Below are 22,859 nucleotides of genomic sequence, written 5' to 3'. Positions count from 1 at the left end.
CTACTCCAATAGGTGTTGGGTCTTATACTTTCTGTTCTTTTGATTTATTGACCTCCATTGTTAATGCATTATCATTCATCTACTTGGTCCCCGAAGCTAGAAATTATAGCCATCTTTGATGCCTTCCAATTCTTTGCACTCCTTACTTCCTCACATGTATATAACTGTTCCTTTGACCTACAGATGTCTTTAGGACTCTTTGCCTCTCTTTCTTACCATCATATAGTTTAGTCCCTATTCTCACTCTCTTCTCTGTCCTTTCTTCTTTATTCTCCCCATAAATTCTATCATCATCCCACCTCCACATTGCACTCCACATGAATGAAGTAAGCATTCATTTTAAGTAGCGATGTGTCCAGAAGCCTCTGCATAGTAAGATATCCTCCCCACCGCCCCCTTCTCATTTTTTGCAGCCCCTAAACTCTCCCTCATTGTAATGGAGGGGTGAAAAGCTGGGAATTTTAGAGTGGTTAAAGAACTGGAGAACCCTAAGGAATTTCAGACAAACTCGGTGGTTATGAATGTGCAAGCGACAGCTGTGTCCAGTTTAAGCTCCTGGCGGTCAAGCAAGACGATTTAAGGTGTGGTCCTACGGGTGGGATGCTGGAGGCTGCGAGAGGACACGGGCATGCGAGGCCATGTTGTTGAATGGGTCCTCTGCACAGACCCGAAGTTGCTCAGCTGCATGCTATTATCCACAAGCTGAGAGCCAGTGAATATGAACAGTTCAAAGTAACCTTTCCCCATTCCTGGAAAAACAACTTAGAGCAAAGGACAAAGGGTTATTGTGTTGTTCTCCCATGTAAAGGTAAATAATAATTTTGATGGATTTGGTGGGACATTTTGAAGCCAAAGTCAAACTGTGTGTGTGATTGTTTTGTAAAGGTGCTAGGACTTAATTTTCAGATCTGGAATAAGAACAGGTGGCAGCTGATGGCAGGAGTCACAATGGTTTCCATGACAACGGGACTGGTTCTTAGTCATCCTCCCATCCTCCACACAACCTACTGCAGCTTTTCTCATAAGGTGCTTATTAAATATTTGTTAAATGAATGATGAATCACAGAATGGTGCGTGCGCTTTGCAATTAAGGCTGCCGTTCTCTAGCTAGCTAAAAAGCTTTTAAAGCTACAATAATTACTGTATTTACGCATGGTATTTTGCATAATTTGCATATTAACTTAACCCGAAAATAATAAACTCTAGATTCCCCTTCCCGCGGAACCACCCTGTCTCCTATCTTCTCCCTATTGTAGAAGTAGCCCAGGCGTTTGCTTAAGATGACCTTAGGAGGGGAGGAGGGTGCCGTGGGTCACATATTTGCTCGCACACTGATGGCAATTCTCGTCCCCCTCCACCGCCTCCAGCTCTCCGGCCCTTCCCCCTCCCTGGGGCCTGCGCACCGGTTCCCGCGCAGGCGCCAGCCTGCCCCTCCCCCGCGCCCCTCTTCCCGCGCTCGGGCAGCAGCCCGCGGGGCCCCGCCGCGAGCACCAGAGGCTTCTGAAGCCGGCGTCCCCCCGTTGCCCGTGGCAACCATTGAGCGGCGTCTCGCTCGCCCTTGACCCTGCAGTGGGAGAGTAAACAGGGCCTCCATTGGCCAGCCGGAGAAGGGAGGCCAATCGGAGCAGAGGTTGGAAGGAGGCGGCCGGGGGAGGTGGTGGGGGTAGGAAGCTAGGGTCAGAGGCTACCGGTGAGGCTAGAAGCCCAGCGTGGTCGGCTGGAGCAAATATGTCTGTCCGGAGGCACATTGGGAATCCTGAGGTGAGGGCCCGGCCCGGCCCGCGCAGCCGGAGGGGGCGGGCGCACCGGAAAAGGCTCCACGTGGGCAGGGAAGGGCCGTCGGCGACTTCCGCCGGCCGGAAGGCGGGAAGCGGCGGGCGTGAGGAGGGGTCCGGGGAGCCGCGGGAGGCGGGGCGGGCAGGGGCCTCGGGGCGAGGCGGCGGTCGCGTGGCGAGGGGCCGCCCCCTGCACGTGCCGGCTGGGCGCCGGCGCCGGGCGCCCGAAGGCAGCCCCTGCCCTCAGGCAGCGCGGCCGAGGACGTCGTGTCTCCTCACGGGGCTCCGGGCCGCCCAGAAAGGACGCGTGTCTGGGCGTGTGACCTCCAGCTTACCTTCCTCCCCTCGCCTGGGCTCCCCCCTCCCAGGGCCCTGCTGCTCTCGTGGTCACTTGGTTTCAGCCAAGGTCTGTTGGAGTCCCACGTGGCAGCAGGGGCTGGAAGTGCCGAGTAAGACCAGGCATCTGCGTGGGAGACTGGGAAACAGCCTGAGTCGAGTGTGGTTGGGGACCTCACGGAGCGGAGGGGAAGGATGGGCCTCCAGGGAGGGAGGGACGGGGAACAGGAACAGAGATAAGGAGGCGAGGGGCAGTGGACGGCTGGAGTGAAAGCCTGGAAGGGCCTTTCGGGCCTCGCCCAAGCAATGCCCCCCCGCCCCCCCCCGTGCACAAGTGGGGGGAGGGGCAGAGGGAGGAGCCGACGCCCCACCTGGAATGGGGCTCCTGATGCTAGGGGCTCCGCCCCAGGCCCCCGGGGTCATGACCTGCACTGAAGGCAGGCGCTTGGCTGACTGAGCCCCCCAGGTCCGCAGTCACTGGCCTTCGCTGCACATCGTTCCATTCATGGTGGAGGTCTGTGAGCTGTGTGGAGAAAGTCGTGAGGCTCAGTCCTGAGTCCTTCAGGCTCTGCCACGAGAGTGGGGGAGGTGGCTGTGGAGAGTGGAGACTCTGCCACATGTTTATCCTGCCTGCCGGTCTGAATTTGAGAAGCTCTTGACGAGTTTTAAGTAGCTGAGGGGTGTGGTCAGATCTGCATTTTAGGCAGGTGGCTGTAGCCAGGTTGTGGCGAAAGGATTTGAGGAGGTTAAGACTGGAAATAGGCAGATTGGTAAGGTGGTATGTATGATACACACCTAAAATCATGGAACGAGGGACAAAAATGAGAAATACTGAGGCAGTTAAATCATTAAGACTGCAGTGATCAGCTTGCAAAATGGATGACTTAGTTTCCCAGCTTGGGCTGCTGATCAGTGCCGATGCCGTTAATGAGATCAGGAATGTAAGAGAAAGAGGAGTGTGGGGGGATAGGAGCAGAGATGCTCTATATGGTCATACTTTTGTGTCCCAGAGGGAGATGTCCAACTTCCTTATTTTAGTGGAGCACAATCTCTAGTAGTTTCTTGAAAAAGAGTACATGAGAAATAACTCTTTTTTTAAACTTATGTCTAAAATGTTAGGGATGTCTGAAAATGTTGTTCTACCTTGACATTTATTTGCCTGCAAATTTGATTGAGTGTAGAATTCTTGATTGGAAACTATCAGCATTTTGAAAACATTGCATTATAGTCTTCTAGCATCCAGTGTTGCTGTTGAGAAGGCCAAAGCCATGCTATACCTTTGTATGTGATTTGATTTTTTTTTCCTTTCTGGATGCTTGTAGAATCTTCTCTGTGTTGCCAATGTTTGTTTCACAAAGGTATTCCTTGCTTTGGGTCTATTTTCGCTCTTTTTGGTGGGCACCAGAAATTCATGTCTTTCTATAATGTGAAATTTTGTTGGATTATTTTGTTGTTAACATCTTTCCTATTTTCTCCATCCCCTATTTATTTGTTATATTTCATGTTGCTTCTCTATAAGACTAGTTCTCTTATTTTCTTAAACTTTGTTTCCCATTTTCCCCATCTTTGTCTTTTGCTCTCTTTGGAGATATGTTTATTTAGTTTTATCTTCTAATTCTTCTATTTAACTTCTGACATTGCGTTTTTAATTCTTAAAACCTCTGTTTGGACTCAGGTGTCCTTATTTATTTATTTGAGAGATAGCAGGAGAGAGCATGAGCATGAGTTGGGGGGTGGGGTGGGGCAGGAGAGAGGGAAAAGCAAGCTCTCCACTGATCAGGGAGCCTGATGTGGGGCTTGATCCAAGGATCCCTGAGATCATGACCGGAGCCAAAGGCAGGCTTACCGGACTGAGCCACCCAGGTGCTCCTCAGATGTTCTTTTAAAAAAACTTTATTTTGAAATAACTATAGATTCACAGGAAGTTGCAAAAATAGTACAGTTCCATGGCCCTCACCCAGTTTTCCCTATTGATTATATTTTATGTAAGCATAGTACATTAGCAAAGCCATAAAATTGACATTTATATATTGTGTGTATAATTCTAGGTTATTTTTTTCATAAGTGTAGATTTAATATCAAGATTTCACATGTTTAGGTCATAATCAAAATAGAGCTTATTCCATCACCACAAATATTTCCCTCATTCCATCCCTTCCTAGTCATTTCCACTTTCCTCCGCCTCACCAAACTAACCCCTGGCAACCATTAGTGTGTTCTACATTTCTGTAAGTTTGTCATTTGAAAATGTTATATAAATAGAATCATACTATATGTGACCTTTAGAGATTAGCTTTTTTTCCACTCAGAATAATGTCCTTGAGACACATCCAAGTTGTTGCCTATGGCAATTGTTCATTCCTTTTCATTGCTGATTAATATTCTGTGGTATGTATGTACCATATAAGGTATGTAACAGTTTGTTTAATCATTCAACTATTATAAGATATTTTGGTTGTTTTCAGTTTCAAGCTGTTATGAATAAAGATACAAACTTTTGGGTACAGCTTTTGTATGGAAATTAATTGTCATTTCTTTAGAATAGAGATGCCTAGGAGTATAGTTGCTGGATGGTATGTGAGCTTACATTTAGTTTTTTAGAAACTACCAAACTATTTTCCAGAGTGACTGTACCATTTAAGATTCTTATCACCAGTGAACGAGAGGCCAAGTTTTGCACATTTTTGGCAACATTTGGTATTCAGGTTTTTATGTTAGTTGGGTTTTTTTGTTTTTCATTTTTAGAGATGAGGGGTATTGAGAGAGAGGGAGAAAGAATCTCAAGCACGCTTCACACCCAGCATGGAGTCCAATATGGGGCTTGATCTGACAACACTGAGATCATGACCTGAGCCAAAATCAAGAGTTGGATGATTAACTGAGCCACCCAGGTGCCACTATTTGAGTTGTTTTAATAGGTTCACTGTGACATCTCATAATGGTCTCAATTTGCATTTTTCCCAGTGGTTACCAAGGTTGAACATCTTACATTTTTTTCATGTGCTCATTTACCATTCATATATCCTCTTCAACAAAATATCTTTTTGTATCTTGCCTAATTTCTTTTTTTTTAAGATTTATTTATTTTAAAAAAAGATTTATTTGTTTATTCATGAGAGAACACAGACTGAGAGAGAGAGACAGAGAAATAGAGGGAGAAGCAGGCTCCTCACAGGGAGCCCAATGCAGGATTCAATCCTGGATCTCAGGATTGACCTGAGCCGAAGGTAGCAGCCCAACTGCTCAGCCACCCAGGCATCCCTATCTTGCCTAATTTCTAATTGGATTTTTTTTTTACTATTGTTTTGCTTGTGTGTGTGTTTGTGACTGTGTAAGTATTGATTATTGCCAAAGCAGTGATCATTATGGTTACATTTTCTTTCATACCCCTTTTTGTTTTTCCTGGAGTTTCTGTCTGCCTTTAGTTTTATTCTGTATTATTTCTAAATTTTCATAAATAATGTAGGAAATTTTTCCAACATCACTGTTTACCACATTTTCAGTTATCCTTTCCAAAACATTCTCTGTGCATTTGTGTGTGTGCTCACGTGCTCTTGTGTGTATATAAACATATAGAGAGTTTTATTTTGTGGTTTTCTTTTACCCAAATGTTATCGCATATATGGCTTTTTTACTTGCTTTTTGCCCTTAACAATAAGTCTTGGAGACTTTTCCATGTTAGACAAATATAGGTCAACTTAATTATTTTCTTTTAACTCTTACATAAGTACCTGGTCTGGTTTAGAGCAAAAGTTTAAAAAAAATTTTTTTTACTTGTTAAGTTTAACTGTTTTTACTAACAACATTATGAGATAAAATTCACCTAATTAAAGTGTACAATTCAGAGTTATGCAGTCATCACTGATCAGAACATTTCATTACGCCAACAAGAAATTCTGTAACCTTTGGCTATCACTCCTCAATTTTCCCATTGTCTCCCCAGTCTAGTCTTGACAGTCACTAATCTATCGTGTCTATAGGTTTTCCTATTATGTCTACATTTCATATAAATGGAGTCATGCAAAATGTGGTCTTTTGTGTCTGGCTCCTTTCACTTAGCATGATGTGTTAAAGGTTCATCCATGTTATATCGTGTGTTAATACATCATTCCTATTACTGAATAATATTCCTTTACATGACCATACTTACTTTGTCTGTTCTTTTTTTTTTTTTTTTTTAAAGATTTTATTTATTTATTCATGAGAGACACACAGAGAGAGAGGTAGAGACACAGGCAGAGGGAGAAGCAGGCCCCATGCAGGGAGCCTGATGTGGGACTCATCTCGGTCACGCCCTGGGCTGAAGGCTGGCTAAACCGCTGAGCCAAAAAAAAATAATAAATAAAAAAAAAATAAAAAAAATAAAAAAAAAATAAACCGCTGAGCCACCAGGGCTGCCCTTGTCTGTTCTTTCTGATGGACATTTGGGTTGTTTCTTTTTTGGAGCTATTATGAATATTCATGGAGATGTTTTTATATGGATGTGTATTTTCATTTCCCTAGTGATAGTTTTTTGAAAAATTTTTTTTTCCTCAACAGTCTATTTCCTTCCTATTGTCTATTTTCTTGTTTTGTTGGAGATACTTGTATTAGTTAACTCAAGCTGCTATAACAAAATGTCACAAGACTGGTTGCTTAAATGACAGAGGTTTATTTCTGGCAGTTTGGGAGTACCGGGAAGTTTAAGACCAAGGTGCTGGCCAGTTTAGTTTCTGGTGAGAGGTCTTCCCTGCCTTGCAGACGACTGCCTTCTCACTGTTCACTAGACTTCTTTCTGTGTATACTTGTACAGAGGGAAAGCTCTTTGGTGTCTCTTTTTATAAAGACACTAATCCTATTACACTCATGCCACACCCTTATGACCTCATTTAACCTTAATTACCTCCTAAAAGCCCTGTCTCCAAATAACGGTTACACTGGAGATTAGGGCTTCAATGTAATGCAAAAACATTAATTAATTAAAAGAAGCCTTGGAACATTGCTATGAAGTAAATTGCGTCCTCCCCAAAATTCGCACAGGTGTTCTCAGGTTTATTTTATTTTATTCATTTATTTTAAAAATATTTATTTATTCATGAGAGACACAGAGAGAGGGGCAGAGACATAGGCAGAGGGAGAAGCAGGCTTCCCGCAGGGAGCCAATGTGGGACTGGATCCCAGAATCCCAGGATCACACCCTGAGCCACTCAGGCTTCTTTTAATCCTAAATTATTAATTTATGTTTTTGAGTAGGAAATTTAAATGATTGGGATCTGTATATTTGAGAAGGTCTTGCTGATGGTGAGCCTCATTATAGGAAGATCTCATTGGGCCATAATTTGGGTGACTATCCTAAATCTGTACCTTCAGCTCTTTCCTCTTAGGCTGGTTATTTTCTTTTTTTTTTTTTTTTTTTTTCTAGGATTTTCTTCAGAGAATTACTTCACTCTCCTGAGAGTAAAAGCCTATCTGAATTCCTGGAGGAATTAGGGCTAGCAGTTAAATCTCATCATTAGTATGCATCATACACTTAATGCCCCTTTTTCGGTAATGCTATCTCCACCTTTCTCTGTCTAGAGACCTCCCAGTCCAGAAACGCTTCTCAGGTAATAAATCTATAGGGAGCTACTATGGTGGGTGGGACAGTAGCAGAGAGGACAGGGTTTTGGAGACCAAGGTGTTTTCAATCAACTTTCAAACAGTCTTCCTTATTTTAGCCACTTCTCCAACACCTCCTCCCCCCCCTCTCCCCCCCCCCACTTCTGGAGTGCCTGAGGCTGTCAATTCCTAAGCCTTTTAAGAATTGTTCTTGGCGGGATCCCTGGGTGGCGCAGCGGTTTGGCGCCTGCCTTTGGCCCAGGGCGCGATCCTGGAGACCCGGGATCGAATCCCACATCGGGCTCCCGGTGCATGGAGCCTGCTTCTCCCTCTGCCTGTGTCTCTGCCTCTCTCTATCTCTCTGTGACTATCATAAATAAAATTAAAAAAAAAATTAAAAAAAAAAATTTAAAAAAAAAAATTGTTCTTGGCTTTCCCTTTGACTTTCTTGAATAACTCAAGTCATTTTCACTGTTGATCTGCTTTCTAGAATTCAAAAATCTATTGCTGTCACTTCTCCCACTCTCTCTGGTTTTTTGAGCTTTATGTCCTTAAAATAGAAGACAAAATTGAGGTTTTTGGAAGGAAGTGAAATTAAATGGAGTGTTCAATATGCTATCTTCACCCAGTAGATCATGATCTGTAATTATTTTATTTGTAATCTATAATCATTTATTTCTGGCATATTTACAAGAACTTAAGTGAGGGTCCTTGTATGCAAGGACCTGGCGTGCCATAAACATCTGTTGAATAAGTCAATGAATATATGCCTGAGCCGGGAGGAAAAGTCAGGCTCAAGTTCCCTATTTTGGACGTCAAGCATATATAAATGGAATTAAATCTAAATATTTGGCTCACAGAGAACCTATAGATTGAGAGGATGGAATCTTGGGGAATGCAGTGTTTAAGCAGATGACAGAAATGATCCATGTGTCATTGGAGACTCAGGGAAGGGAGATACCACCAAAGCTAAAGGAGTGGAAACTGAAGAAGGTGGAGCTGTATAACAGTGTCAAATGGCACAGAAAGGTCAAGCAAGTTAAAGAATGGAAAGTCACCGTTATATTCAGCAGTTAGGGGATCTCTGATGTTGGATAGCTGCCACAGTAACCATAGTACAATGGTGGGGACAGTAGCCATGCTGTATTGGATTGAGGAGTAAAGTGCAAATACCCTGAAAGTGTTCCAGTTATATATTAGGATATATATTCTGGCTGTATGTTGATTTGTCATGGATCACCCCATGTTCCGTGGCTTAAAGTAATAGTCATTTTATTATGATCTTTATGATTCTGAAGGTTGATCAGGCTCAGCTAGGTGCTTCTTATTTGGGATCTCATGTGGTTTTGCAGGCAGACAGAAGCTGGGGCTAGAGTTATCTTGAAGGCTTCTTCAAGGCCGTTGATATGGTCTTTTGGCAAGGACCTCAGTTGGGGCTGTTGGCCATACCACCTGCAGATGGCTTTGTCTATGTGGCGTGGCCTGGCCTTCCTCACAGCATGGTAACTGAGTTCTAAGAACAAGTATCCCAGGAGAACCAGGTGGAAGTGGTATTGCCTTTTATGATCTAGCCTCAGAAGTCATAAGACAGCACTTCTATCATAGTCACAAGCCCATCCAGATTGGAGCAGGGGTGTGTGTGGGGGGGGTTGAGGAGACATTGGTCCCACCCAACCAGTGGGAGGAGTTTCAACATCACAGTGTGAGATGGGAAATTCTGTTGCAAATATCTTGAAAAATACAATCAGCCATAGGTAGTAGCTGCTAGCAAAGCTAGCAAAAGGGGTGCTACATTGTGCATACAGGCTCAGGGTTTGTGTTTGAGATCAGTAGAATTGGACCAGATTAAAACTGCCATTAAAAAAAAAAAAAGACCCATGTTAAATGTGAGATTGCCTTAAATAAGGCTATTTTCAAGATTGAATTCATTTCCCTCATTTTATGGACCTCCTGTGTATACAAAGGAGATAAGTAGAGAAATTCTGAACAAAATGTATAATGGTATTTTTAAAAGTCCTTTAAATGTAAATCTTATTACATATGTTGCAATTGAAATACAACCAACCTTGAGAGTTTCATTTTGAGAGAGGTGGGAAGTCAGAAAAGCTCATTCATGTTTGAACAATTTGAAATTCAGACATTCTCACTCATTTTTTTTTTAGTGATTTTCTTTCAGAAAAATCCCATTGTTGACTTCTTTCTTCTCCCTTCTCTGACATCCATGAATTCATAAAGCCCAGTTCTACTTTGCATATGTTAGTAACCTGCCAAAATACTCTTGCAATTATGTGCCTCACAGCTCAGTATTTTTGGTACCTTCCATTGTCTTTGTGAAGGGCCTCCTCCAGACCCTCAGTCTACATTCAGGCTTCTACTTGGAGCCTACATGCCCACGTCCCACCATACAGCATGGGATTTCATATATCTGTGGTTCTTAACTCTTTAGGGGTTATAAGCCCCTTTGAAAATTTGGTGAAAATCACGGTCCCTCCCCCAGAAAAAATGCACATACACAAAATTTTTCATAGTTTCACGGGACTTGTGGATCATCTAAAACCCGTTGGTGGATCTGGTATTCAGAATGCCTAAAATGAGTGTGGAAGAGTGCAAGCTCTAGAGCCAGACTACCAGCTTCATTCCAGGTTTCACCCTTATCACCAGCTGACTAGTCTTGGAAAATCACCCCAGCTCTGTGCTCCTGTTACCTGATATGGAGAATGAAGATATACTAGTAAATACTAGTATCTACATCATGAGTGGCTGTGAGGATTAAGTGAGATAATGTAGGTAAAATGCTTAGTGGAGTGCCTGACAACATAGTTAAGTGCTCAGTAATTGTTAGCAGGGATTATCTTCATTGTTGTTGTTGTACCTTCTCTAGCAAATCAAACAACATGAGGTTCTTTCAACATGCTTTTAAAGTGGCTTTGCTATTGTAATTTTCTCCACTTGAAATCCTTTTTCCTTGTCTTTTTATCCATAGAAGTTCAGCCCTTAAAACACAGCTCCATTGCCATTTCTTCCACAAAGTCTCCCACATCACCCCCAGAGTATAAGCTTCAGAGTCCTAGAGCCATCATGTGGTGCTGGCGTGCACACTGTGTGCTGCTCAGGGCTCAGAGCCATCTTCATCCATAAGGCATCCTTACTGCTCACACTGGTGTGAGACCTTGCAGTAGGTCCAGAGATCTAGGAGGCAGAGCCATGTCCCGAGTGCCAGAAGTGAGGAGTGTGATTTGTACAAAGCGCTGTGACAATCCAGTAAGGGAAGGAATTTCCATCTGCCTGGGGCCCTCACAGGAGTCTTCTTGGAAGATATGTTTATGCCGAGTAGAAATGAAATAGCTGGGATGACATGGGTAGAAAGGGAAGACCTATCTTTGGACCCTCTCTGGGGGTTGTAAACCCTCAAAGGGTCTTTGACATTTTTTTGATCGCTCTCTGATAATAATACAAACATGAACTTTATCAGCTCCCTCCTCCTGATGAACTTCATCCTGACCACCTACCTGATATCTTTACCCTAAATACATACCCAAAGCTGAACCTTCCCCTGGGTGTTCTGGGCGTCCTCCTCTCCCACTCCCTCCTTTCCATACCTTCCTGCCTCATTTCCAACCTTTTATCTAGCCTCTAAACATCCTCAAATCTCTCCATTCTTCCAAAACAAAGCAAAGCAACAATAAAGAAGAATTCCTTAGCAACTCTCAAGGAAAAAAAAAAAACAGGCCATCTGGCTACTATCCTCTTCTTTCCTCCCTCCCCGTCTCATACAGCCTGCTATTTTTGCTTCTGCTTCTGTCAATTCACTGTAACCTCATCCACCAGAGTCGTCAACAAGGTCCTGGTTTGTTCAGTCCAAATTTGTTTTGTTATTCTCTTTCTTGACCTGCATTCTTGCTCGCTGGTTCATGTTTGACCTCTTGTTCTCGGCCTTGACAGCATTGATCACTGTTGACCATTCCCTTCTTCCTAAAATTCGTCTTTAATTTTCATGACCCACTTTCTTCTGGCCTCTCATGAGTCTCATGCATGGTGCTTTTCTCTACTTGACCTTAAGTGTTGGGGCTTTTCTTCTCTTACACAATCTTCTTACACAATCTCTGATACTGATCTTGTCCATTTGTATGGCTTCCCCTGCTACCTATCTGTTGACAACCCCCAAACTTTAATTTCTGCAACCCCAAATTTCTCTCCTGATCTCAGACCCAAATAGCCAGCTCACCACTTCCATTTTGGATAATGCACAGATACCTCATACTTGACATGCCTCAACCTGAAAAACATCATGTTTTTAAACATATGCTTCCTCCCTAAGTCTCTTTTTTGGGGAATGGTATCACTGTCCTCCTCCTGTTATACTAGTCAGTTTTCAATAATTGATTTTCCACCTTTAAAGATTTCTTGAAACTGTCTCTTCTTCCTTGTCCCTACCGCCACTTCCTTAGCACCACAAATCTTAGCACAACTGCCTCTTAACGGATCTTTGCGCCTCCATCCTTGACTATGATCCTATTCATTCTCCAGAATGCCGCCTGAGTGAGCTTTCTAAAATGGAAAGATAACCCCATCACTTGTCTGTAAACTTTCCTCAGTGACTCCCCAATCATCTACACTAGGGTTTCTCAACTTTGGCATAACTGACATTGTGGGCCAGCTCATTCTTTGCTGTGGAGGTATTCTCTGTCATTGTAGGATGTTTTGCAGCATCCCTGGCCTCTACTCACTGGATACCAGTAGCATCCCAGCACTACCACCCAGTTCAGACAACCTAGAATGTCTCCAGACTTTGACAGTTGTCCCCGGGAGCATGGAGAGTAATATCGCCCATTCGAGAACTAGTCATCTATAGGGGGGAAAAAACCCAAGTTTCTTAGCGTGGATACAAGGTCCTTTATGAACTAACCCCTCCTGGTCTCTTCAGCTTCATCCAACCCCATACTGCCCCGGTGCGCTAGGTCTATCCGGAAATCCTCTAGCTTCCACCTGCTACTCCTTTAGCTTGACTCATTTTCTTGACCCTCAGCTTTTGGCCCAGAAGTCTCCACTCAGGACATAGTTCTTGACTATTCTAGTCAGGATCAGGGGCCAATCTCGCATGCTCTTGTTGCACTCCCTGCTTCCCTCTCTTTGTTCATCATGTGGTATCTCTTTGTTGGCTTATGCCCCTCCCACCCCCACCCCGGCACCATGGAGAGAGCTGGATGGCTGTGTCCTCAGCACAGTGGCTTACTACTAGAAAGCACCTAGTAAATGTCTGCTGGGTGGTTGGCTGTGTCCTCAGCACAGTGGCTTACTACTAGAAAGCACCCAGTAAATGTCAACTGAGTGGCTGGTGCTCAGTAAGTCTTTGTTGAATGAATGAATAGTCCTTGAAACAACTTCTTTTCTCAGCTCTTTCATTTTCCACCATTCCATCCTGTTTATGTAATTGAAAAAAGCCAGTTGGTCAGTAGGTCAAGAAACAGTCACCTCCCCCACCACTCCCTAAAGCAAGAATCTTAAGGAAGAAAGTATGGCAGTTCCATAAAATCTATGGTAGTCTGCTTAGAGTGAAGGACAAAGTTTTACGTTGTGGTTGGCACTAGAAAGTCAGGAGCAAGAAGTTGGGCCAAAATGGGAAAGTGGAAAAGAGACACTACATTTTTCTACTGCAGCATATGGATTTCTCATTAGTCTATGTAAGGGAAAACTGGGGGCGGGAAGGGGCCAGCCACTGCAGCTGTCCACACTCTCTCCCCCCATCGTTCTGCTGCCACCACACCTGGTCCCCAGGGACACCCTCACTTCTTAGCTATGTTGGCCTAGGTATGGACAAATCCCCTTGGTTCAGCAGAGACTAGCCTGTAGTTTTTCAAAAGACACTTTGCTAGGAAACTAGTGGAAAACAAAACAAAAGTAAAAAACAGGAAATACCATATAGAAATTATGAAAATAGAAGTACAAAAACAAAAAGAAAAATAAGTGAAGAAAGAAAATCTCTTAGCTTAAGATAACTGAATTTTACTATTAACTTTTCTTGACTCAGTTTACCAGACACATGTTTTCCCTGTTTTTTTTTTTTTTTTTTTTTTTTGGTTTGCATTTTTGGTCTTTTGTTTTGCTACGGTCTTATCTTCCTCTTGGGGATCTTCTAAAGTTTCCCTTTTCAATCTTTAAATATTTCCCTTCTCTCACTTAAAAATCTTCTCTGTCTTCATCTAGGAAGGAGTTGGAATTGATGTTACAGTCAGTTTCTTTTAAAGACAGCAGGTGTGGGCAGGTGTGGGCAGCCCGGGTGGCTCAGTGGTTTAGTGCCGTCTTCAGGCCAGGGCCTGATCCTGGAGACCTGGGATCGAGTCCCATGTCAGGCTCCCTGTCTCTTCTTCTCTTCTTCCTCTGCCTGTGTCTCTGCCTCTATCTCTTTCTCTCTCTGTCTCTCGTTAATAAATAAATAAAATCTTTTTAAAAAAAATAATAAATAACGACAGTAGGTGAGTGATCAGATGGAGACTGAAGCTTTTCTGTCTTTCTCTAGGGGTAAAATAGCTCAAGGGTTCTGCACACATCCTAGGCCCAATGCTAAGCATTCACAACAAAGGTTTTACCTGCCTGGAGTGAAATGAAAAATAGTTGAGGGGATCCCTGGGTGGCTCAGCGGTTTAGTGCCTGCCTTTGGCCCAGGGCGCGATCCTGAAGCCCCGGATCAAGTCCCACGTTGGGCTCCCAGCATGGAGCCTGCTTCTCCCTCCTCCTGTGTCTCTGCCCCCCCCCTCTGTGTCTATCATGAATAAATAAATAAATCTTTTTAAAAAAAAAACACAGTTGATGTCAAGAGTTTTTTAATAACACTAACAGACCAATCTTTTTATTCTGGGATATTTTTTTCTTTCTTTTTTTTTTTTTTTTTTTCAGGACAGGTCTGAGTGGAATGGCTATCCTAAATTCTATTAAATGTTAAGAGGTAGGGACACCCCTAGAAAGTGGTGAGACTGGTAAAGTTGTTTTTTTTTTTTTTTTTTTTTTTTTTTTTTATTTATGATAGTCATAGAGAGAGAGAGGCAGAGACACAGGCGGAGGGAGAAGCAGGCTCCATGCACCGGGAGCCCGACGTGGGACTCGATCCCGGGTCCCCAGGATCGCGCCCTGGGCCAAAGGCAGGCGCCAAACCGCTGCGCCACCCAGGGATCCCCTTTTTTTCTTTCTTTTTAGGTATTAAATGGCAGAGGGTAGTTATAAGGTTTTGCACTTTTTTTTTTAAATGGCATTTCTTGACAAAATTCAAAGTTGATTTTTCTCCATAGGTGCTCTCAGGTTTTTGTTTGTTTGTTTGTTTTGGTGCTCTCAGTTTTTAAAAATTCCTCCTGGTCTCTGAAATCCAAAACTCCAGACCAGGACATGCTATAATTAATTGCATTTTCAAGGGCAAATGATACGGATTTTAAAGTTTGATGTTCTCCACCTGATTTTTTTTCCTTCTTTCTTTCAGAGGGTAGAGCATGCGACTCTTAATCTCAGGATTGCGAGTTCAAGCCCCACACTGGGCATAAAGATTATTTTAAAAATAAATAAAAATAATTTTAGAAAATAATGAGAATAAAGCTTGGTGTTCTCTTCCAAGGAACCAGGTAGTTACTATAATATACTCTGCATCCTAAATACTCATTTGTTGACTGCCTCTCAGTAAATGTGCCCACCAAGTACTAGGTCCTGGGTGAACACTTATTTGAGTAAGTCATTGTTCCTGCCTTTGAGAAAATCTAGAGAAGCAGCTTGGGGTATAAACAGTGGTGCAGGGCATTCTGGGAGCCAGGGAGAAGAAAGTGCCTGATTCCCTCTTGGACAGCTTATGCGGAAGTAAGGTTCTGCCCAAGGACAAGCCAAGGAAAGGCATTCTAGGCAGACATTTGCTAAGCCTGGAGACTTGAGTGAGCATAGCAAATTAGGGGAACAGTTGGGCAATGTCAACATGGGAACGTGTGAGAGTGGCAGATGAAGCCTGAAAGGTACTACCCAGTTTTAATTTCATATTCTACAGCTACATGTGACTGAATGTATGATCTTCATACTTGAGGCCTGAGCAAGAAAGCTACATCTTTTTTTTTTTTTAAGATTTTTTTTTTTGCCGGGGGGGTTGGGGGGGATCCCTGGGTGGCTTAGTGGTTTAGCGCCTGCCTTTGGCCCAGGGTGCAATCCTGGAATCCGGGGATCGAGTCCCACGTCGGGCTCCCCGCATGGAGCCTGCTTCTCCCTCTGCCTGTGTCTCTGCCTCTCTCTCTCTATCATAAATAAATAAAAATAAATAAATTTTTTAAAAAAGATTTTTTTTTTAAGATTTTATTTATTTATTTGAAGGAGAGTGAAAGTGAGAGCACAGAGGAAGAGGGAGAAGCAAACTCACCGCTGAGCAGGGAGCCTGATGTGGGGCTTGATCTCAGGACCTTGGAATAGCAACTTGAGCCGAAAGCGGACACTTAACCAGCTAAGCCATCTGGGTGCCCCAAGAAGGCTGTATCTTGCGATGTTGATTCACTAGCCTTCCCTCACTTTGATGGTTTTTGCAAATGCCACTGAAACTTATGTGTAAATGTAATGTGGTTAGACTTAGAGTTCACTCCTGGAGTACAGGACAAGGACAAGGGAGACCTAAAAAAAAAAAAAAAAAAACAAGGGAGACCTGATAGCCATTTTTTAATGATCACCCTGGGCCTATGATGAGCCTGGACTGCCCTCAGAGCAGATGCTATCGGAGTGACATCTATGGAGCCTCAGACTCCAGACAAGCAGCAGAGGAGTCCTGTCCAAACCGGGCCTAGCAGCATCTGGGCACAGTGCTCAGGTCTGGGTCCAAGTGCTACTTTTCAGGGGAGAGGTGGGTAAAATCTAGAGGGTGTCCAGAGGAGATGGCCTAGAAATCATCATAAAAAGAGTAAAACTTGGGACACCTGGGTGGCTCTGCAGTTGAGCATCTGCCTTTGACTCAGGGCGTGATCTCGGGTCCCACATCAGGTGTCCTGCATGGAGCATGCTTCTCCCTCTGCCTATGTCTCTGCCTCTGTCTCTCTCATGAATAAATAAATACAATCTTTTTTTTTTTTTTAAAGAGTAAAACTTAAAAAAGGATGAAGAGAGCTGCCTTTAGTTATTTTAGCAGAAATTTCTTGAGGGCAGGGATCAGGGGGTGGCTCATTCTGGGTGTGACAATGGATCGGATAGAACTGAGAAATAATCTTTAAGAGGTTTTTTTTTTCCTAATTACATAGTGCTATGAGATTATTTTGACAAAAAATGGAAATATTTTGACAGAAGCAAGGTAACCATCTTCACCTGTGGAAAGGCTCTAGCAAAGGCTCCTAGATTAAAGGGACAGTTGGATGTCTAGAGCTCCTTCCTTCTTTACATTTGATAACATTTTAGCATCTGTTCTATTCTTTAAATATCTGACTCTTTCCTACTTCTGTCACCCTTATTTTTACATCAACTCAATTAATTGTTAATTTTCTTATTTTTTAGTATCTGACCAAAAGAATACCACAAAACCCAAGGTATCAGCATATAAAGTCAAGACTGGATACTGGTGAGTAAATATTAGAAAACTAAAACTTAAAAAAAAAATCCAGCAACATTGCTGGCAAGAAGCAGGCTGTTAATGCCTGCTATCAGTCAAAGCTCAAAGTTTCTCACTTTCTTGTCCCATGGCCTAAAAGGCTCAAGATTTATCTTTGAAAGCTTTTTTTTTCAGATCATCAGTAAAAATTTCCATTTACATAACTTATCTCCTTATGAATTGAGAAACTGATGAAAACATGGTTTAATGAGCTTTAAGGCTGAGGCTAAATAAATATCAGGGGGGTGGGCCTCTATTTTGGAAACCTTAAGTATATTCCTTTAAACTCAGAGTAATAGATAGTATTTGTGCACATTTGTTCAATTCAGTACTTGCAGAGTGCCAACTATATGCAAAGTTATGGACTACGGGACATAGAAAGATGAGTGTGAATTGTGACTTTTGCAGTCAAAGAGCTTAGATTCGAGTGCAGGCAGACAGACCTGAATGAGTAACTAAAATACCAGACAAAACTCAGTTCATGCTTCAATTCAGGTAAAATGAAATTTAAGAGTTGCATTGCTTATTTCCATGCTCTTAACATTTTTCAGTGTCATGATGCAGACCACTCCCTAGGTCTCTAGTGGATTTGCAAGCTTGTGAGAGTTTGGTTTCTTACTCGTTTCATTTTTCAACCATTTGAAGTCTGCTGTGGCAAATCCATTCTGTTGAGATGGTTTTGCTAGTGGATTGGGGCACCACATGCCTTTGGCAATGCTGAATTTGCCACTGGTAACCTGAGGACAACTAGAGATATAGAGGAAATAGTGACCTGATTTAAATCTCATTCATTTTGTCTTTCCCTTCCTCCAGTCTTCTTTGAAATTACTGTCTTCCATTATGCAAAGTTCCTCATATAAAACGAACTTCAGGGATCCCTGGGTGGCGCAGCGGTTTGGTGCCTGCCTTTGGCCCAGGGCACGATCCTGGAGACCCCGGATCGAATCCCACATCGGGCTCCCGGTGCATGGAGCCTGCTTCTCCCTCTGCCTGTGTCTCTGCCTCTCTCTCTCTCTCTCTCTCTGTGACTATCATAAGTAAATAAAAATTTAAAAAAATAAAAATAAAACGAACTTCAATTGAATGTTTTAAATGAACAACCTTTGCAGATACAATTTCTTGGGACCTTTCTTTCAAACATTTCCAAGCTGTACAAATACTTATCCTTGCAAATATCCTGTTTGACAGGAGGTAGAAAATTTTATCTCTGTTTTTGAGGATGAGGAAATTGTGGCGCAGAGAGATTGTGATGTACTTGAAGTTCAATAAAAGGAGACGGAACAAGGATTTGCATGCAGGGTGAGGAAGCTGATGGCACACCTGGAGACCGGTGTAAAGCCTGGCCACTGTCTCTTAGGCCAGCTGTCCCAGCTTTTCCCACAGCCTCATTCCTTCTACCATCTCCATCTCTACCTGTCCCCCTCCTCCTTAACTGTACCTATGACCCATTCTTCTAGAATAAGCTATTCTGTGATGGAAGCACTTTGATTAAAAATGCCATATTTTTTTCTGAGGGGTCCAGATAACATTTAAAAGACAACTATAAAGGAATGCACTTCTTTTGGAACCTTCTTAAAATGAAAACTTTAACAGCTGAGCTTTATTTCAGATACATAAATTTGTCTGTATCTTCATAGGTTTTTCTCCTGGAAATTGAATTGGGATTTGTGTCTGAAAACCCAGTGGAGACTGATAGCATTTTTTATGATCACCCTGGGCCTCTATGTTGAGCCTGGACTGCCCTCAGAGCTGATGCTATCCGGCAAGTGAATCTATTGGAGCCTCAGACTCCGGACAAGCAGCAGAGGAGTCCTGTCCAAAACGGGCCTAAGCAGGCATTGGGACAGTGCTCAGGTCTGGGCCAAGTGCTATTTTAGGGAGAGAGGTGGGTAAAAATCTAGGAGGGTGTCCAGAGGAGATGGCTAGATATCATCATAAAAAGAGTAAAAATTGGGACCACCTGGGTGGCTCTGCAGTTGAGCATCTGCCTTTGACTCAGGGCGTGATCTCGGGTCCCACATCAGGTGTCCTGCATGGAGCATGCTTCTCCCTCTGCCTATGTCTCTGCCTCTGTCTCTCTCATGAATAAATAAATACAATCTTTTTTTTTTTTTTAAAGAGTAAAACTTAAAAAAGGATGAAGAGAGCTGCCTTTAGTTATTTTAGCAGAAATTTCTTGAGGGCAGGGATCAGGGGGTGGCTCATTCTGGGTGTGACAATGGATCGGATAGAACTGAGAAATAATCTTTAAGAGGTTTTTTTTTTCCTAATTACATAGTGCTATGAGATTATTTTGACAAAAAATGGAAATATTTTGACAGAAGCAAGGTAACCATCTTCACCTGTGGAAAGGCTCTAGCAAAGGCTCCTAGATTAAAGGGACAGTTGGATGTCTAGAGCTCCTTCCTTCTTTACATTTGATAACATTTTAGCATCTGTTCTATTCTTTAAATATCTGACTCTTTCCTACTTCTGTCACCCTTATTTTTACATCAACTCAATTAATTGTTAATTTTCTTATTTTTTAGTATCTGACCAAAAGAATACCACAAAACCCAAGGTATCAGCATATAAAGTCAAGACTGGATACTGGTGAGTAAATATTAGAAAACTAAAACTTAAAAAAAAAATCCAGCAACATTGCTGGCAAGAAGCAGGCTGTTAATGCCTGCTATCAGTCAAAGCTCAAAGTTTCTCACTTTCTTGTCCCATGGCCTAAAAGGCTCAAGATTTATCTTTGAAAGCTTTTTTTTTCAGATCATCAGTAAAAATTTCCATTTACATAACTTATCTCCTTATGAATTGAGAAACTGATGAAAACATGGTTTAATGAGCTTTAAGGCTGAGGCTAAATAAATATCAGGGGGGTGGGCCTCTATTTTGGAAACCTTAAGTATATTCCTTTAAACTCAGAGTAATAGATAGTATTTGTGCACATTTGTTCAATTCAGTACTTGCAGAGTGCCAACTATATGCAAAGTTATGGACTACGGGACATAGAAAGATGAGTGTGAATTGTGACTTTTGCAGTCAAAGAGCTTAGATTCGAGTGCAGGCAGACAGACCTGAATGAGTAACTAAAATACCAGACAAAACTCAGTTCATGCTTCAATTCAGGTAAAATGAAATTTAAGAGTTGCATTGCTTATTTCCATGCTCTTAACATTTTTCAGTGTCATGATGCAGACCACTCCCTAGGTCTCTAGTGGATTTGCAAGCTTGTGAGAGTTTGGTTTCTTACTCGTTTCATTTTTCAACCATTTGAAGTCTGCTGTGGCAAATCCATTCTGTTGAGATGGTTTTGCTAGTGGATTGGGGCACCACATGCCTTTGGCAATGCTGAATTTGCCACTGGTAACCTGAGGACAACTAGAGATATAGAGGAAATAGTGACCTGATTTAAATCTCATTCATTTTGTCTTTCCCTTCCTCCAGTCTTCTTTGAAATTACTGTCTTCCATTATGCAAAGTTCCTCATATAAAACGAACTTCAGGGATCCCTGGGTGGCGCAGCGGTTTGGTGCCTGCCTTTGGCCCAGGGCACGATCCTGGAGACCCCGGATCGAATCCCACATCGGGCTCCCGGTGCATGGAGCCTGCTTCTCCCTCTGCCTGTGTCTCTGCCTCTCTCTCTCTCTCTCTCTCTGTGACTATCATAAGTAAATAAAAATTTAAAAAAATAAAAATAAAACGAACTTCAATTGAATGTTTTAAATGAACAACCTTTGCAGATACAATTTCTTGGGACCTTTCTTTCAAACATTTCCAAGCTGTACAAATACTTATCCTTGCAAATATCCTGTTTGACAGGAGGTAGAAAATTTTATCTCTGTTTTTGAGGATGAGGAAATTGTGGCGCAGAGAGATTGTGATGTACTTGAAGTTCAATAAAAGGAGACGGAACAAGGATTTGCATGCAGGGTGAGGAAGCTGATGGCACACCTGGAGACCGGTGTAAAGCCTGGCCACTGTCTCTTAGGCCAGCTGTCCCAGCTTTTCCCACAGCCTCATTCCTTCTACCATCTCCATCTCTACCTGTCCCCCTCCTCCTTAACTGTACCTATGACCCATTCTTCTAGAATAAGCTATTCTGTGATGGAAGCACTTTGATTAAAAATGCCATATTTTTTTCTGAGGGGTCCAGATAACATTTAAAAGACAACTATAAAGGAATGCACTTCTTTTGGAACCTTCTTAAAATGAAAACTTTAACAGCTGAGCTTTATTTCAGATACATAAATTTGTCTGTATCTTCATAGGTTTTTCTCCTGGAAATTGAATTGGGATTTGTGTCTGAAAACCCATTTCTTGCCCTTCGATTCCTCAATTCATAACCAAAAATTTGACTTAATAATAGATAGTACTTGAAATTAATTTCAAGTTTGAAATTGAGATACTTAAGTCTGCTTTTTATAATATATAGAAGTCATTGCCTGTATCCTTTTATGTCCTTGAATTTTTAACTAGTGTTTTTGCTAATTAAACTTGTTATTTTGAAGTAATTTTGGATTCACATGGAATTTTAAGAAATATTATGGAAAGATTCCATATACCCTTTATCCAGTTTCCTATAATAACATTTTATGGAAATTATACAGTATCACAACCATGACACTGACATTGATACAAGTGGAGATACAAAACATTTCCATTGGGGATCCCTGGGTGGCTCAGCGGTTTGGTGCCTGCCTTCGGCCTGGGGCATGATCCTGGGGTCCTGGGATTGAGTCCCATGTCGGGCTCCCTGCGTGGGGCCTGCTTCTCCCTCTGCCTGTGTCTCTCTGCCTCTCTCTGTGTCTCTCGTGAATAAATAATTAAAAAAAAAATTTCCATCATCACAAGGATCCCTCATGTTGTCCTTTTAAAAGCATATCTACTTTCTACCGTCATCCCCTCCTTAACCCCTGACAACCACTAATCTGTTCTCTGGTTCTGTAATTTTGTCATTTCACAGGTGCTATAGAAATGGGATCATACAGGGGCCCCTGGGTGGCTCAGTCAGTTAAGCATCTGCCTTCAGCTCAGGTCAAGATCTGGGCTCCCTGCTCATCGGGGTTCTGCTTTCCCTCTCCCTCTGCCCCTTCTCCCTGCTTGTGTTCTCTCTCTCTTTCAAATAAATAAATGAAACTTAAAAAAGAAATGGAAGAAATGGGATCATACAATAATGCCACTTTTTTTTTTTTTGAGTTGGCTTTGCACTCAGCATAATTCTCTGGAGATTCATTCAGGTTGTTCCATTTATTAGTTGATACCTTTTTATTACTGAGTAGTATTCCATGGTATGCAAGTACCACAGTTTAACCATTTATCTGTTGAAGGACGTCTGGATTGTTTACACTTTTTGACCATTACAAATACAGGTGCTATACACATTCATGTTTCAGTTTTTGTTTGAATAAAAGACTTCATTTCTCCAGGATCAATGCCCAGAAGTGCAATTACTAGGTCATATGATAGTTGCATTTGCAGTTTTTAAAGAAACTGCCAGGGCAGCCCTGGTGGCACAGCGGTTTAGCACCCCCTGCAGCCTGGGGTGTGATCCTGGAGATCCAGGATCGAGTCCCACGTCAGGCTCCCTGCATGGA

At 42.5% G+C, this 22,859-nt stretch overlaps 1 protein-coding gene across 2 annotated transcripts in view; it reads left to right on the top strand.

Moving 5' to 3' along the window:
• Positions 1-1,488: 1,488 nt before the first annotated feature.
• The window catches only part of CEP41 (centrosomal protein 41), a 53,765-nt gene continuing 32,394 nt past the window's right edge, over positions 1,489-22,859 (top strand). For both annotated transcript variants that reach the window (XM_041727893.1, XM_041727891.1), the window contains exons 1-2: positions 1,489-1,761; positions 17,181-17,244. In XM_041727893.1, coding sequence (XP_041583827.1) covers positions 1,729-1,761; positions 17,181-17,244 — 97 coding nt within the window. In that variant the 5' untranslated portion in view covers positions 1,489-1,728. The remainder of the gene's footprint in view (positions 1,762-17,180; positions 17,245-22,859) is intronic.

Source organism: Vulpes lagopus, chromosome 13 (genome assembly GCF_018345385.1).
Source record: "Vulpes lagopus strain Blue_001 chromosome 13, ASM1834538v1, whole genome shotgun sequence".
NCBI lineage: Eukaryota > Metazoa > Chordata > Mammalia > Carnivora > Canidae > Vulpes > Vulpes lagopus.
The sequence above is the reverse complement of the archived record's forward strand: the minus strand, read 5'-3'. Positions and strand labels throughout refer to the sequence as shown.